At 37.4% G+C, this 17,071-nt stretch overlaps 1 protein-coding gene across 6 annotated transcripts in view; it reads right to left on the bottom strand.

Annotated features, from left to right (window-relative positions):
- The window catches only part of LOC127807532 (protein ROOT HAIR DEFECTIVE 3 homolog 2), a 108,517-nt gene that overhangs the window by 16,646 nt on the left and 74,800 nt on the right, over positions 1–17,071 (bottom strand). For all 6 annotated transcript variants that reach the window (XR_008024726.1, XM_052345449.1, XM_052345451.1 and 3 more), the window contains 5 exons: positions 6,407–6,531; positions 5,061–5,323; positions 4,874–4,970; positions 4,612–4,779; positions 4,410–4,514 (listed from right to left, as the gene is read on the bottom strand). Coding sequence is in view for 5 of the 6 variants with exons in the window: in XM_052345449.1 (XP_052201409.1) it covers positions 4,410–4,514; positions 4,612–4,779; positions 4,874–4,970; positions 5,061–5,323; positions 6,407–6,531 (758 nt within the window). In the remaining variant the exon portion in view is untranslated. The remainder of the gene's footprint in view (positions 1–4,409; positions 4,515–4,611; positions 4,780–4,873; positions 4,971–5,060; positions 5,324–6,406; positions 6,532–17,071) is intronic.

Below are 17,071 nucleotides of genomic sequence, written 5' to 3'. Positions count from 1 at the left end.
CAACCAATGCTTGGAGGCCTACCTCAAATGTTTTTGTTTTGCACAACCTAAAGGATGGAACAAATGGTTGTCCTTGGCACAATGGTGGTATAATTCCAACCACCATCGTTCCATAGGGATGACGCCATTTGAGGCCTTATAGGGGTACAAACCCAACTTAGTATGGATGGGCGGTGAGCCAACTTCGGTAACAGATGTGGACTCCTACCTACAACACCGGTAGAATGTCTTACAAACTCTTAAAACGGAATTGGCTAAGGCACAAAACCGAACAAAGTAGATAGCAGATAAGAAGAGTGAAAGAGAATTCGAGGTAGGAGAAGAAGTGTACCTCAAACTCAGCCAGCCCCAACTCAAATCCATCTTAAAGCAAAAGGTGACTAAGCTCAGTCCAAAATTTTACGGACCTTACCCCATCACAAAACGGGTGGGACCAGTAGCTTACAGATTACAACTACCCGAAGGAACCCAAGTCCACCCCGTGTTCCATGTGTCCCTTCTTAGGAAAGCTACCAGATTCAAGTCGCCAGCTAGCCCCTACCAGTACCTCTCTGGGAACCAGAGCCAACAGTCCAACCAGTCATCGTTATAAACAAGAGGGTAATCTTTCAACAAGGGGCCCCTATCACTCAGGTGCTAATCCAATGGTCTACACTACACCCGGACAATAGTACGTGGGAAAACCTCCCAGAATTTCTCCACCAGTTTCCCAACGCATCCATCTTGCTTACCATTCTTGGGGACAAGAATTAATTCAAGGGGAGGGGAGTTGTCGTGTACCTAGGGGAGCTTACTATAATAAATGCATAATAAGAGAGGCGGGTGTCATTACTAGAATTCTATAGAAGATTGAATGCGGTAACACGGCCATTCTGTTGGCGCCAACCGCTGGGAGCCGAGTATATAAAGCTCGACCCAATACAATTGTAAGCATAGAACACTTTTGAATTAATTCCTATTCAAATTCTTCCCCTAATTCTACAATTCTCTCTCTCTCAATTCTTCTCCATTCTCTTTCCCTACTCTTTTGATTCCTGCCTAAACTTTCTCATAAGAAGAAACCTTGTCGGATCTAAGAGGATACGACAATGAATAAGTGATTGAAAAACATTTTGGACCATTTGATGAAACCTTTTGAAAACAAGATAGGTTTTAGATTTGTCTTTCATTAGGAACACCCAACACACTCTTGTGTGGTCATCAATAAATGCGATGAACCATCATGTATTTGTTAGGTTGGGAGTCCTAGCTGGTCCCCAAATGTCGCTATGTACCAAATGAAATGGTTTTGAAGGTTTATAGGTATGATTAGGATGAGAACTCTTGGTTTGCTTTGCAAGGATACAATGTTCACAATAGAAATTCTAAATTTTATTGCTAGAAAGAGAAGGATACAAAACTCTAAGATACTTAAAAGCTAGGATGTCCTAATCGTTGATGTCATAACATTAATTCAAATTCTAAAACAGTAGCTAAAGAGGATTGAATAGATAACCTAAATTTTGTAGGATGATCAAGTCTTGAAATTTGATAAAGTCCTCCCTTCTCCTCCGTTTTGCCAATTATCTTCCTCGAGGATAGATCATGAAAAACACAATGAGAGTGAAAAAATATCACTGAGCAATTCCTTTCTTTAGTTATTTTACTTACTGATAGCAGGTTGCATCTTAAATCAAGTACATAAAATATTGATTTTAAGGTTAAGCCTGCTATGTAAGTTGTTCCCCTCCCTTGGGCTAAGGAGGTTGTATCATCAGCCATAAAAACAACAATGCCATGATCACAAGGTTCATAGTTGGGTAAAATTTTAAGAAAACCTGTCATGTGGTCTGATGCTCCAGTGTCTATGATCCAAAAGTTTGTAGAAAACCTTTGAGAAAGTAGAGAGTGACTTGTATTACTTTATTTTGCCAAGGATACCATTGGATTGTTGTCTACACTTTCAGTCGCCTTATGCACCTTAGTTTGACTTAGTAACTATTGTAGGGCCTCTAGATCTACTATTAAAGAAACAGTAATTGAATTCCCCTTTTTAGCTTCTACCATGTACATGGATTGACCTCCCTTCCGTTGATTTCTTCCCTTTCGTTGATTTCTTGACTTCCAATTTGCTGGCTTTCCATGTATCTTCCAGCAAGTTTCGCTAGTATGATAGGGCTTGTTGCAGTGGTCACACCACTACATATCTTTTTTTTTTTTTCATCTCTCCTTTAACTGTGATAAGAAATTTTCCACGAGATATATTCAGGGAAGAATTTTGAATATATACCTCATTGTTTGAATGATTGGAAGTAGGTAACATCACTTTCTTCCTACTCTCTTCTCTTCTCACTTCAGCAAACATCTCTCTCATAGATGGGAAGGGCTTAGTCCCAAGTAATCTGTTCCTGACTTCATCTATATCTAAGTTTAGACCATGTAAGAAGTCAAAAACTCTTTCTTTCTCCACCATCTTGTCATACTTTCTTCCATCCGCATGACACTTCCATGTAAGACTTCAGTTAAGGTGTTATAATACTGAGAGACAGAGTTATTACCTTGCTTTATGGTTCGGATGATAGATTGGATTTGAAAATTTTGGGCTGTGTTTTCAAGATCTGAGTAAATCTCTTGGACAACCTTTCAAATCTCACTAGTTGTCTTGTAGAATAAATAGGTTCTTCCAATCTTGGGTTCCATGGAGTTTACTAACCAGGCCATAACAATAGCATTCTCAGCCTCCCATACTCCATAAGTTGCTGACTCGGGGCTTGGCTTTGCAATATCTCTTGTTATATAGCCTACTTTACCCTTTCCTTGAACTACCAGCATAACTGATTGGGACCACTCTTGGAAGTTGGTTCCATTCAGCTTGTGTAAAGTGATTCGGAGTGAATGGTTATCAAGAGTTTTCAGAGTAATTGGAACTTGATTATTCTTCATCGGAAGAGGATTGGTGGTTGAAGTCTCGCTTGCTGTTAGATTCTCAGTTGTTGCGTGAGCTTAAGAGTCCCATCTAAACTAGAACACTAGCTAGCGGGTGCCACGAGAAAGTGGCTTTGATACCATGAAGAAACTAGGTAGAAGAATTAAGGAATCAAACCATCATATGAACTTTCATTAATCTGTTAAATAGTTATACACAAAAGTCCTAAAACATCTGCTAAAAAACGTACTAACTTTTCTCCTATTTTATAGGAGTAGATTACAACACTTAATCTATCTACTTTATAGATTTAGATAAACAAGAATTTGGATAACTTGTGACTGAATTATCCTTATTCTTCCTTATCTTTTAGGTCGAGTTTCCTAATTACACTAAACTATAATCCTGGGCCTTTGTGGTTCCTTATCTTCCTCCAACAACTATTAAGAAAAATTTATAATTATTTAAGTAATTGAAGCTCTCCATAATGATGCACTGGTGGCCTTTTAACACCAGATTCTTTTAGATATTTTTTGTTTGTATAGTATTGTTTTGTTCTTTCAGTGTATTCCCAGGCCATGACAAGTACAAAACAAAGGACCACCAGGCCCACAATGAGAACAACAGGAATGAAAAGTACAGGTACCTACAATAATAAGAGCTTGTCTCAACAAGAAAAACCAAGAACTATTAGGGGGCAAAAGATGAAAGAAATGGTAATAAAAGTTGCGGAAGTGAGACTACAGGAATGAAAGATAAGGATCGTTTGATGGACAGCATTTTACTTTTGTATAATATTATTTTGTTAAATTCATTTTCATTGTTTGTGAATCTAAGTATCTTTCTAACATATCTGATCAACTCATGTTACAACCACGACATTAAGAACAACAAATTACATCAATTGGAGAGAATTCAACTCTATGTTAATTTACCTGAGTTCGACCCTATGCTATCAGATCTAAAAGGTGATAATTGTCATCAAGTTCCCAAAAGTGAAGCAAAGAAGTATAAAATCCAAGCTTTCCACTGTTTCACATATTTCTTTTCCATTCACAAACATAAGTGTAATCAAGTAGTAGTAGTGCCTATTCTGGAAAAGTGCACGAGCACAAGAGACAATGCCTATTCTTAACAAGTACACTGATAAGTATAGAATGAACAGGTAATACTATAGAAGAGGAAAAGCAACCACACCCAGAAGGGCACACAGTTTCCAGAAGCAATCAAACAGACACACTGCTCTTCACTTCTCATTATAGTAGAAAAGTAATAGATGTGACTGTAATTATAACTACAAACACAATTAAAATGTTACTTTACAAATCAGAAGTTTTGTTATCTGGCACATGATAAAGACTTCAAAGAAGAAAGAGACGAAGAAGTGATGAAACAGCTTTCAACTATCCCTAAGCCTGATAGATGTACAAGACACTAGTCAAAGGAAATGCTAGGAAGTCTGGGAAAGAGAAGAAAATAATGAAAAGGATGTTCAGTTATATACCTGTGCAGAAATAGCTTGAACGATTGGATACTCAGTTTCTGCCTTAAATTGTCTCCAGATAGACTTGCACTGCACTGGTGTAACCAGAGTGTTTTCAGGGGGTACCTAGTAAATTTCTCCCCTCATGAATAATCCACCAAACTGGAAAAAATTACACACCCACACAAGAAGAGAATAACCAGCAGCATACACTTCTTATTACCTCCTCCCATGAGCCTGAGGCAAGGGGATCTGCAGACTCTCTAGTGCTCTTATCTTGCAAAGGAGCAGCAACCTTTCCATCCATGAGTGATGAGAATAGTATATTCTCCACTTTATCTGGTTTCTCATCCAACCGGATGGCAGACATAACAGATAAAAGCTTCAGTGACTGCAAAATAATGGGAAAAAACACAGGCATAAATTACCTAATTAGGCACAGTCTCAATACAAAATGCTAATCATGAAGGAATTCAAAAGATTACCACATGGAAAGCATCTTTTGCAATTTCTCTGATATCTTCTTTTCCAGTCCAAACTCTTGGCATTGATTCGTTGTCATGGCTGAAGGCTGTAGAGAACCTAAATACATTCACAACCTTGTAAGACACTAAAAGAAGAGATGAGGATGGGGAATTTCTTGAAACATAATGCATCACTAAAACTAGGCACCTATCCTTCATCAGGATCAGAACTTTTGCAGACTCCTCCCTTGATTTCTTCTCAACCACACTTCTAGCGTAGTCTCTCAAATGTTGCACCATTTTGTTGAATGTTGATTGGTCCAACTCAAAACCAGATACAGCAGATGAAAATTCAGATACTGCAGCCTCTGTCTCACGTTTGAGAATTCTTCTAATAGAAGCCCAGGAATCATCTCTGCCAGACTCCAGAAGGGACTCCACAGGTGCAGTCAGGGCCAAACCAAGTTGTTTCTGCAAGTCAGAAAGGTTTTGCACTTACAATCTGGACAACTGACATTCTCTTTTCGAAAACTAGACTCCCACCACACTCTTACGCGTTACACCCATCCCCACTCCTATCCCCACCCAAGAAAATTAATAAAATAAATACATACTAAAAACAACTACACCAAACAAAGTAAAGACAAAACATGTTTATTGACACTACTCTCCATCAGATGCTTATTGGAAGCTCCTGCACCAAATACATATTATGAAGATGGTAAGCATAAATATTCACATCAAGGGGCTGCCTGCAAATCTTCTAGCTTGATTGGAAAACTTATGATATTGCTAAAGGCAATGATGGATTGTTTTTGGTGGTTGAAAGAGGTGGCAAGGTCTAAATCTGCAGATCCTCTGTCAATTGAATTACGCTGGATGTGTTAATTTTTGTCTTAGATCTTTGTTTCCACTTGAAAAACAGGGGTGTCCAATGGGATAAAAAATAATGCGAAGAGATTAGTGGTTTATTGCTTTCAAAACAGGCAGGTTTTTGGGTCTCAAACATTACTGGGGGCTTCTCTTTGCTTGATTCACATTTGAGAGTAGAAACCTAAGGTGATTGTTAGCATCTTGTAGGAATTTGTGAAACCTACCTACAGGTGGCCAATTTTGAGGCTGAGTATTTCTAACAGGTGAAGGAGATCCCTACATGGTAAGTGGAATCCACCTCAGAAGCATATTGTCTCCTCTGATGATTGTGGCCTTGAGATTGTGCCAGGTTCTCATGTCCAATGGGCTAGAAATTACACCATTGGCAACAGGAATAACCAGCCACCATTGGTGAGATCAGGACATTTGCTTTTGATTTTTGTGGTTGAATTAAGATACCTTTAGTCTTTCTTCTTCTTTAAAGTTCAGTTGATCTTGTTTGGCTCCAGATGGATAGACACTGAAGTGTTTTTGTCTTTTCCTTCTCCGTTTGATTTCTATTTGTTTAAGATATGTACCTTTCAGGCATTTCCAGTATTGTATTATTTAGTTTTAGAAGAGACAGAGTGGGGAAAGACATAGGGGAATGAAAAATCTCAAACCATAAGCTTTAATTTTTACCTCAGATTTAGCCACAATCTCTGACAATTTTTCACTACGAACTGATGATGTATGTGCCTCAATGTCACGAAGAAGTTTCTCCTGGACTTTTGAAGCATTCCAATTAGCTTGTTGTATAGCAGCATCTGAAAATGAGAAAAGGGAGTTTATTGAATTGATTGAGAAATGAATAAATAGCACAATGGCACAATGTTAATGCACATACTGGAAATAAATAAAAAGGGAGATACTAGTACAAATTTCAAACAATTTCACCTTCTATAACTTAAATTGGATCTAAACATAGGAAGGTCTGGGTCCAGTCAAGCAAAAGGCAAGTACTAATTTTAACTGCTCGCACAATTCAATGTTGAAATGACAAGGTGAACCAAGACAAAAACTAAGATCCTGCATGGAGTAAACCATTTGCTGAAAATCAACTCTTACCTCAGTAAGTAAGCATCTAAAAACAATTTATTAACAAAAGGAACTAGTATTTCATCAGATGATACATATTGAGTAATGAAGTACTAACATTCACCATTGTCAATACATAAATGTACATACATACCTGTCTCTTGAGTATCACTATTACCTTATCTTGCAACACGATGCTTACATGCTATTTTGGCACGTACATTTCTAGTGTATGATAGGAATGGGGATGTATTTCAACATGATCCTCAGCTTATTTTTCCACAGATTAAGTAAGAAGATTGATGCTACTAAAAGTACAGCACATCCCACAACAAACCATGTTGTCTGGTAGACAGCAAGGACCCAAGGCCAATTAACCTGAGGCCCTAGTAGTGTTATAGTTGTGGCAGTACTTAGCGAATGCTATTCAGAACAAAAGCAAACCTCGTGCAAAGATGAAACAATCAAATATTTCTTCCATTATCTTTTGGAGGAAAAGGAGGTTCTGCAATGGTTTATTATGTGATTACCATATTTTACTGCTTCTCAATTGTCCATACCAAGAATAGTCAGCTAATTGTCCAAGAAGTATATGCCCGAACTGTATCATTAAATCTATATAAATAGACAACCTACTGACTGGAAAAATGCAGGGGAAGCATCTGAGCAGTAATCTCCAATTTGCTTTGTTACCATTACACTAAATTCATCCCCCAAAATACAACTACTCCCACTAAATTCACATGATAACAACATAAATAAATAACAGACCAACAGAATATCAATTGAAACCATATGAAATAAGCCAACTTCATAGAAAATGTTTTAACATTTTTCCTTTTACGGTTTATTATATGTTATAAGAGCAGCCTTTGTGATGCATAAATATCATTGTAACTCCGCTTGTGGATTGAGGAAAGAATGCACTTTAACAATTGGTGTTGAAGGTATCACCTCTTATCACAGCTAGTACCAAGCCCAGATGAAGGAGAAGAGTTGTGTTATGTAGCTGATAACTAGAGTAAAAAATCTTTTTATCATGGATTCTAAACAAAATATCATTTTGTCTTAGAGACATGCTATACTACCCAAGTACAATGAAAACTAGGCTAGGGTCGTAGCATTGGCACTTGGATGTAATGTTATATTTACAGAGGCTCTCAGAACTTCATGCAACAAAAGAAGTTAGCCTAGGACCAAAGCCTTGGGATTAGATCATGAAACATTGGAACCTTGATAAGGAAATCTATGGAGGTGATGGATGTGACGATTAGAAGAATAATCGATATTATTTGCCTCCAAGAGACAAGATGAACTGATGTGAAGACTAAACATTTACTGAGTTAATATATAAACTTTGGTACTTAGGAAAGTCATAAAGTAGGGATTATTATGGATAAGACTTTAAATGATAAGGTAGTAGATGTAAAGAGATTGAAAATTAGGATTCTCACAGTTAAAGTTGTTTAGGAGAACGGATTATTAATATTGTCAATGCATATGCACCACAAATCAAATTGAAAGGAGATAAAGGCAAAATTTTGGGAGGATTTAGAGAGGTTGTTAAAAGAAATAGGTAGGGGTCAGAAAATTATTATAAGAGGTGACTTGAGTGATCACTTGAGTAGAGAAGTAAATGGGTATAAAGATGTGCATGTATGCTATGGCTTTGGGAAAAAAATATTGAAGGAAAAGCTATCTTGGACTTTGCTGTGACATATGATCTCATCATAGCTAAAATCATTTCAAGAAACAAGATAAACATTTGATCGCATGTTGTAGAAAATCATGTACAAGAGGAAGTTAGGTAAACTATAGGGACAGTTTTTCATTCGTTATACATTTATTTATTTTTTAAGTGACAATTTTTTCTGTGTAATTGCCACTATATGAGCAGTTACCATTTGTGTATAAATTTGTCCAATCTAAATAATAAAGAGAGGAGTTTTTCTGTCTAAAATCAACATGGTATCAGAGTATTTCTGATTAGAAAATTCCTCCATCGTCCCAATGGCGTCCTTCACCACAATAGTCTCTTCTTCTTCCTCTCAAGTACCTGTTATTCCTAGTTCTAATGGACATTCGGTTATGATGTTCATAAGCGGCAAAGAAAAAGATGATTATCTTAATGGTGAAGTCCCTAAATCAAATTCAACAGCTTCGAAGTACAAGACATGGAAGGCAGAAAACTGTGGAAGCATGTAGTGTTTGAGTAGTAGTAGATTCATCTATATTGCTGGTTGTTAGTAGTAATGTTATTTGTATTGTTGTTCTGTTGTTTAGGCTGGTATAAGGTGGCTTTATTGTGTAAGATTGTAGTTTTATGTTTTGCTGAAGTATATAAACACAGCTACGCTCTTCTCTTTGTAATCTTTGATTCATTCTTGTTATTCAGTAAAAGATTTCCTGTGAGTTTTCTTTCTCTTGCATTCTGCCTTTCTAGTGCCCTAGGATTTATTACATGGTATCAGAGTCGTATCTCTACCTCGATGGCTTCCAATCCAGTTCTTAGCTCTTCTTCTTCTTCCACCACCTCGTTCTTCCTCTTCCTTGTCATCCATCTCGCAGTCAGATTTTGCGGCAGTGGCTAAGGCCTTTAGTTTTATTCCTATCAAGCTGGATTCCAGCAATTACATTTTCAGGAAGGGTCAAATACTTACAACAGTTCGAGCCTTCGATCTGCTACCATTCCTTAATAAATCACCGCCTCCAACGAAGTTTTTGGCAAATCCAAAAGCAGATGATGCTGGATCTCCTGTGATTAACCCCGACTATCTGAATTGGATCAGATCTGATCAACTACTGCTAGGATGGCTGTTTTCTACCATTGACAAGGAGGTGTTAGCGCAGGTGATTCATTGTGAATCATCTACCAAGGTATGGATTTCTTTGGAGAATCTTCATTCCTGTCAAACCATAGCTAAATCTTTTCAGTTGAAGCAGCAGTTAAGATCTATTAAGAAAGATTCATCTTTGGTGAATGATTATATCCTAAAGATCAAAACTATAGGACATTCTCTTACAGCCATAGGAGAATCGTTGAATGATAAGAAAATTTTACTTGTAATTTTAAATGGTTTGGATCAGGACTATGAAACTGTTGTTAATTTAATCACATATCAAATGGATGATATTAATTTAGAAAATGTGCAATATTTGTTGTTAATGCATGAGCAAAGGCTACCAGCTAAGAATTTGCCACCTTCCTTTGCTAATTTTGATTCGGTTATGTCTTCTACTACAAATGTTAATGTGGCATCATAAGCGTCACGAAATGGTAATGGTGTTGGTAATAATAGAGGTGGTTACATACCAAGGGGTGGTGGTTATGGAAACAAAGGCGGTAGAGGTGGTTATGGAAACAAAGGCGGTAGAGCTCAGGCAGAGCACCTGGTAAGAAGGTTTATTGTCAGTTATGTGGCAAACCAAGGCACTTTGCAGATAGATGTTATCGTCATTTTAATAGAAATTTTCAACGAACTTATAACCAAGGATTAGGAAGGTCTAATGGTGGTGTTCAGTCAAATCCAAGGGCATTTATGGCTTATCTTAGTGATTCTAATGGAGCCTGCATGAGTGACGTAGGTTCAGTATAAGGGGCTCCCTATGGCAATTTTTCTCAACCACTTGAAAATCTAACTCAGTCTTCTTTGCCAGATCCCTCGTGGTTTGTTGACTTTGGCACCACAAATCACATCACCTCTAACGTCAACAATTTGTCACTACATGCTCCGTATAATGGGGCAAGCAAAGTGGCTATTGGGAATGGTAAGACACTACATATCTCTAATGTAGGGCATGGTGAATTGTATACTCAAACAAATCTTAGTTCAATTATTTCATCGCCCAATGTTTTTCATGTTCCAAGTATGACGAAAAACCTAATTAGTGTTTCACAACTTACTTGTGATCATAATATTGTTGCTGAATTCCATGCTAATTCTTGTTTGATCAAGGACACGGGCTCCAAGCAGGTGGTACTTCGGGGACACCTTAAGGATGGGCTCTATTGGCTAATTCCAGCATTTGTTCATGTTGTTCCCAGCACCTCGGCCCACTCCACCAAGCCTTTGTTTGACAATGCTAATTTTCCTTTGAATAAATGTAATAGACAAACCTCATTTTGTCATGAGTTGTCAACTTGTGCAAATGTAGCCCAACATACTAATATGTACTAGCAGTGGATGCTAGATTAGGGCATCCATCTTCCAATGTACTGAAATCTATCTTGAATAAAATTCATGTTCCTTATTTACTTTCAGATATTTCCTTTTGTGATTCATGTAAACTTGGTAAATTGCATCAGCTTCCTTTTATTGATTGTGAAATCAAATCAACTAAACCTTTGGAGTTGATATATTCAAACTTATGGGGCCTCTCACCTGTCATGTCTATTGAAGGATACTAGTATTACATTGTTTTTGTTGATGCATACACTAGATACACTTGATTAAATCCTTTGAAGCTTAAGTCTGATGCTCTATCCACCTTTATAGTTTTCCACAAGTTTGCTGAGCTTCAATATCAGACTAAACTTAAAGCCTTACAAACCAATAATGGGAGGGAATTTAAAGCCTTTTTACCCTATCTTCATAGCAATGGGATACAGTCTCGGTTTACCTGCCCCTATACTCACCAACAGAATGGTGCAGTCAAAAGAAAACATAGACACATAGCTAAAATGGGCCTTACCCTATTAGCTCATGCTCATATGCCATTAAAGTTCTGGTGGAAGCCTTCTAGACTATTGTCCATACAATTAACTTGTTACCAGCTTCTCCCATCAAGTTTAATACACCTTTTGACCTATTATACCACAAATCACCCAATTATTTCTTACTGCAATCATTTGGTTGTGATTGTTTTCCCTACCTTATACCCTATAACATAACAAACACAATTTTGATTTCCATTCTACCAAATGTGTCTTCCTGGGATATAGTCACACTCAAACTGGTTGTAAGTGTTTGCATCCATCGGGAAAGGTGTATGTCTCTAGACATGTACAATTCAATCCTAATGATTTTCCTTTTCCTACTTTGTTTTCTTCCACCTCATCTTCCTCAACACAGTCAATTTCCAATGGATTTTCTACCTCATTCTTTCAATCTTGTTTCTTCTTATTTCCAGGTAGCATAGCCCTCAACTCTTGTCATGCCTTCCTCTGTTTCACCTGATTCATAGATTTCTTCTACTTCTTATCATGAGATTTAGCCTTCCTGCTCTCAGCCACCTGCACTTGAGGCTTGTTTACCTAGAACTAACATTGCTCTTGCTCCCTCTATTCACCCTATGATTACTAGATCCAAGTCTAAATAGCTTGTAACCACTTCTCCCCATGCCTTAATGAGTTCTTTGGAACCAAGTTCAGTTCATGAGACTCTTTTAGACTCACGATGGGTTAAAGCCATGGAGGAGGAATTCTCAACCTTGTAGCGCAATCATACTAGGGATCTTGTTCCCTTTTCCAAAGATATGAACTTGATTGGTTGTAAGTGGATGTTCCGAGTCAAGAATAATTCTGATGGGTCTATTCTTAGACATAAGGCCAGGTTGGTGGCCATGGGTTTTCTTTAAAACCATGGCGTGGACTATGTAGAAACTTTTAGTCCAGTTGTTCAGGCTCCAACTATTCGAGTGTTGTTCTCATTAGCAGTGACTTTTGGCTGGGATATTTAACAAGTGGATGTAAATAATGCTTTCCTTAATGGTGACTTGACAGAAGAGGTGTTTATGACTCAACCTAAGGGTTTTATGAGTTCTCAATTTCCCTCACATATTTGCAAATTGAGGAAGCCACTTTATGGCCTTAAGTAAGCTCCTTGAGCTTGGTATACAAAGCTGGCTAAGGGTTGCATTACAAAGTTGGGGTTTTTCCAAGGCCACTTTTGATGCCTCTTTATTCATTAAGCGAGCCTCTGGTTATGTGTTGTTTGTTTTGGTCTATATTGATGACATTCTTCCTATTGGTTCAGATCCCACAGCTCTTAAGTCCTGTATTCATGATTTGGATACCCACTTTGCCCTTAAGACTCTAGGATTAGTCAATTACTTCTTAGGGTTTGAGGCATACAGGGATGATAATTGTATATACTTGACTTAGTCTAAGTATACTTTGGATTTGTTGAGGAAAGCTGCAATGCAAGACTGTAAACCATGTGATAGACCTATGGCTTCGGGTGTTTCTTTGATTGATGAGGGTGATTCATTTTCTAATCCATTGTTGTATAGGATTATGATTGGCTCGTTACAATATTCGACATATACACTCCCGGACATTGCCTTTGTGGTTAACTAGTTGAGCCAATTTTTGTCTGCACCTAAGCTAAAACATTGGTCAACCAGCAAGAGGTTGCTTAAATACCTTAAGGGGACTATTGGCTTGGGACTATTATTCTCTCCATCTCCTAATGATATGTCCCTAGTTGTTTATACAAATGCAGACCATGTTAGTTGCAAGGTTACATGAAGATCCACTAGTGGGTTTTGTGTGTTTCTTATTCTCTCCATCTCCTAATGATACGTCTCTAGTTATTTATACAGATGCAGACAATGCTAGCTACAAGGTTACACGAAGATCCACTAGTGGGTCTTGTGTGTTTCTTGGCACAAATTTGGTTGTGTGGGGGTCCAAGAAGCAATCAGTGGTAGCTAGGTCAGTTGGAGAGGCTGAGTATCGGGCTGTTGCATTGGGTGTGACAAAACTTTTGTGGCTAAGGTCTCTACTTTCAGAGTTGGGTTATTCATGTACTGCTACATCAATTGTGTGGAGTGACAATTTGGCTGCAAAGAGTATGGTTGAGAATCCTGTTTTTCATTCTCGGACTAAGCACATAGAGATTGGTGTGCATTTCATTCATGAAAAGGTGGAGAGTGGTGAAATAGAGATTAGATATGTTCCTACTACTCATCAAGTGGCTGACATTCTTACCAAGGGATTGTCAAGAGATCGATTTCTATTTCTGTGGAAAGCTTTAAGACTTAAATTGTCTCCGGTGTATGACAGCCCTAAAGACACTACCAACGTTCCAAAGATCAAAAACTCTTCTTCTGAGGAGGCTGATTTTAGGGGGAACATGGAAGCATATAGTGTTTGAGTGGTAGTAGATTCATCTACATTGCTGGTTGTTAGTAGTAATGTCATTTGTATTGTACTTATGTTCTTTAGGCTGGTATAAGGTGGCTTTATTGAGTAAGATTGTAGTTTTATGTTCTGCTGAAGTATATAAACACAGCTACACTCTTCTCTTTGTAATCTTTGATTCATTCTTGTTATTCAGTAAAAGATTTCCTGTGAGTTTTCTCTCTCTTTCGCATTCTGTCTTTCTCGTGCCTTAGGGTTTATTACAAAAACAATATGGTAATGTCATGGCTTGCCAATTCCATGACTAATGAAGTAAGAGTAAATTTCATCCTCCACAAGATGGCACAAGAGAATGCCACAAAGGAGAAGTATTCCCATACTCTAAAGACAAGCAAAGGCAAACACCTAATATTTTAGTTGTCTAACTAAAATGTTGGCAACAACTCAACATATTTAAAGTGACCTAAATAGACAGGCACTTCATAAAAAGAAAAATTGAAGGTGCAGTTCCTATATACCGAGGATCTATTGAAGACTACCTACTAAATATTCAATTTGAAGATGTAAAGATCTAAGCTGGGCTACCTTAATATTTACAATCCAGCTTGAGGGAGCATGTAGAAAATCGTGTACAGGAAATAAAGGCAATTAGGTAGTTAGGTAAACTATAGGAACAATTTTTCATTCATTATGAATTTATTTATTTTCTAGGTGGCAGTTTTTCCTGTGGGTAACTGCCACAATATGAGTAGTTACCATTTGTGTATAAATTTGTCCAATCCAAATCAGTGTTGTCAAACTTGAAATTTTACAGTGGGATCGAAGAAGAGTCTATAAAATCGAATTGTAAACTCAAATTGTAAAATCATAAGATTCTAGAGACAATTAAAAATACCATTTAATATATGTAAATATCTGTTCAAAATGACATAATTTTATAAAAAAATAATTAATATTTCTTAATAACATAATTATTATAATTTACATATGTGTACCTATTTCAAAATAAATTCATCGATTAATTCAAAAATTATAAGTATTATGAAATTTCTAAATATTAAGACCATCTTTTGTCATCATTCATCTATAATCAAAATTTCAAATATTAATTTATATAAAATGTAAATTCTCATAAGTAAGCGAGTTTACCGAGTTTACAGTATTGAATCGCAAGTCAACTTCAATTCTATGAAAATCCAAGTTTATAAGTGAGTTGATTTGTTTAAAGCTATGTGGCTCGTAAACTCGTATAAGTTGACTCAACACATATTATTGACTACTCAAATGGATTTCTTTCTTATGAGGCAAAAGGATCACTTGTCTCATAAAGGATTGTAAAGTCCTACCAAGAGAGAGCCCAACCACTCAAGAGAGACTCATTGTTCTTGATTGTCATATTAAAAAATTGAGGAGACGGGATGTGACATGGAACATCCAGCCCAAAAGAGTCAGAAAGAAGCCCGTTCAATTTTGGGTTCCTAATTCAATTAGGATTTGGTTTTCTTATGTTTCCTATTTCAATTAGGATTTGACTTTTTTCCTGATTTAGTTTCAGTTTTTGTTTTTCTTTTCCTGATTCAGCTAGGATTTCAGTTTTCTACTACAACTAGGAATTCCTTTTCATGGTTGATTATGGCTTAAGATTTGTTTTTGTTCTAAGTTTAGAGAGCAACTTTTGAATAATATTGAATTTCTTCTTCTAAATTCGGTTTCGTCCTTAGTTTCAACGTGAAACTGGTTAACATTGCTTCCTACGCTGTGTCAGTTGGTATCAGAGTAAGCAAACTTGCCTAGTTTGATGGTTGATGACGACAACTTTGCAGCAACGATTCCCTTGGCGGTGATCAGGGAACCGAGGCCTTAAATCCTGAGGCAGCATTAAAGGCCATGGAGAATCAGATAACCTCTGATTCTTGTGCTTACTAGCGTTTTGAAGAGATGGTAGATCACCTAGACCCCTTAGCCCTAAGTGCCAATAGAGATCAAGAAAACGAGGCGCCACCTGCAGGAGATGAAGTTGTTCATGCGTGCAGTGGTCGTTTCGGCAGACTTGGTCTTGAAAATCAAAGAAGGCAGCCTGCCTATGATGATGATACAAAAGATGAAGACCTGGAGGAACCTGTGAGAAATTATCGCAGGAATAATCAATACAATCAAGGCCATTAGAGAAACGCTTATGGGGACAGAGATGAGTTCAAGTGGAAGGTAGACATTCCATACTTCATTTGTAACCTAAATATCGAAGAATTTCTAGACTAAATTGCTGAAATTGATAGGTTCTTTGAATATATGGAAATACCAGAAGATAGGAGAGTAAAGTCGGTGGTGTGTCGATTAAAAGGGGATGCTTCCGCCTGGTGGAATGGAGAGCAAAAATGAAGGGAAAGAGAGGGTAGACCTCCAATTTGAACTTGGTTCCAAATGAAGCAACTATTAGAACTAGGTTTTTTTTCCTCTTGATTATGATAAGATTTTATTTTAGCAATATCAAAGATGTCAACAAGGACAACGGATTGTTCATAAATATACTACTAAATTTATGAGGTTGTTAGAGTGAAATGACTTAAGAGAATGTGAGGGACAACAAGTGGCTAGGTACCTGGAAGGTTTGATACAGTGCTGCAAACTCTAGCTGAAGCTAAGAATATGGCGTTGAATGCAGAGTTGATGCTACAGGAAAAGGAGCGGACTGATTACTCATGTAAGATGTATATTGATCAATACAAAGCAATAGCTGGTAAAGACAATACAACACAGTCCCAAGGAAATCAAGTCTATGTTGATTGATATAGGGAGGATAAGGCTGCAGGTAAGCAGAAGGTCACAGAAGCGAAAGAAGCACAAAAAGGGTTTAACCCCCATGCAAGACCTACATCAAAAAAGCATTTTAAGTGTAACCAACCAAGACCAATCAAATGAATGTCCTCAAAGGAAGGGAGTCCATGTGGTTGAACATGGTGAAAAGGAAGATGATGTTGAGATATGCAGCCCAGATGGAGAGAATATTGAATACTAAGACTGCCATGATGATACTGCATTGAGCTATGAGGTCCAACGAACAATGCTGGCACCTAAGACGAAAGATCCTAGCCAACATCATCAATTGTTCCAAACCAGGTGTACCATCAAGGATCGAGTGTTTGACGTCATCATTGATAGTGGTAGTGATGAGAACATTATAGGGA

The sequence above is a fragment of the Diospyros lotus genome, chromosome 8 (genome assembly GCF_014633365.1).
Source record: "Diospyros lotus cultivar Yz01 chromosome 8, ASM1463336v1, whole genome shotgun sequence".
In the NCBI taxonomy this organism is placed as follows: Eukaryota; Viridiplantae; Streptophyta; class Magnoliopsida; order Ericales; family Ebenaceae; genus Diospyros; species Diospyros lotus.
Note: the sequence above shows the minus strand (reverse complement) of the source record. Positions and strands in the feature narration are given on the sequence as shown.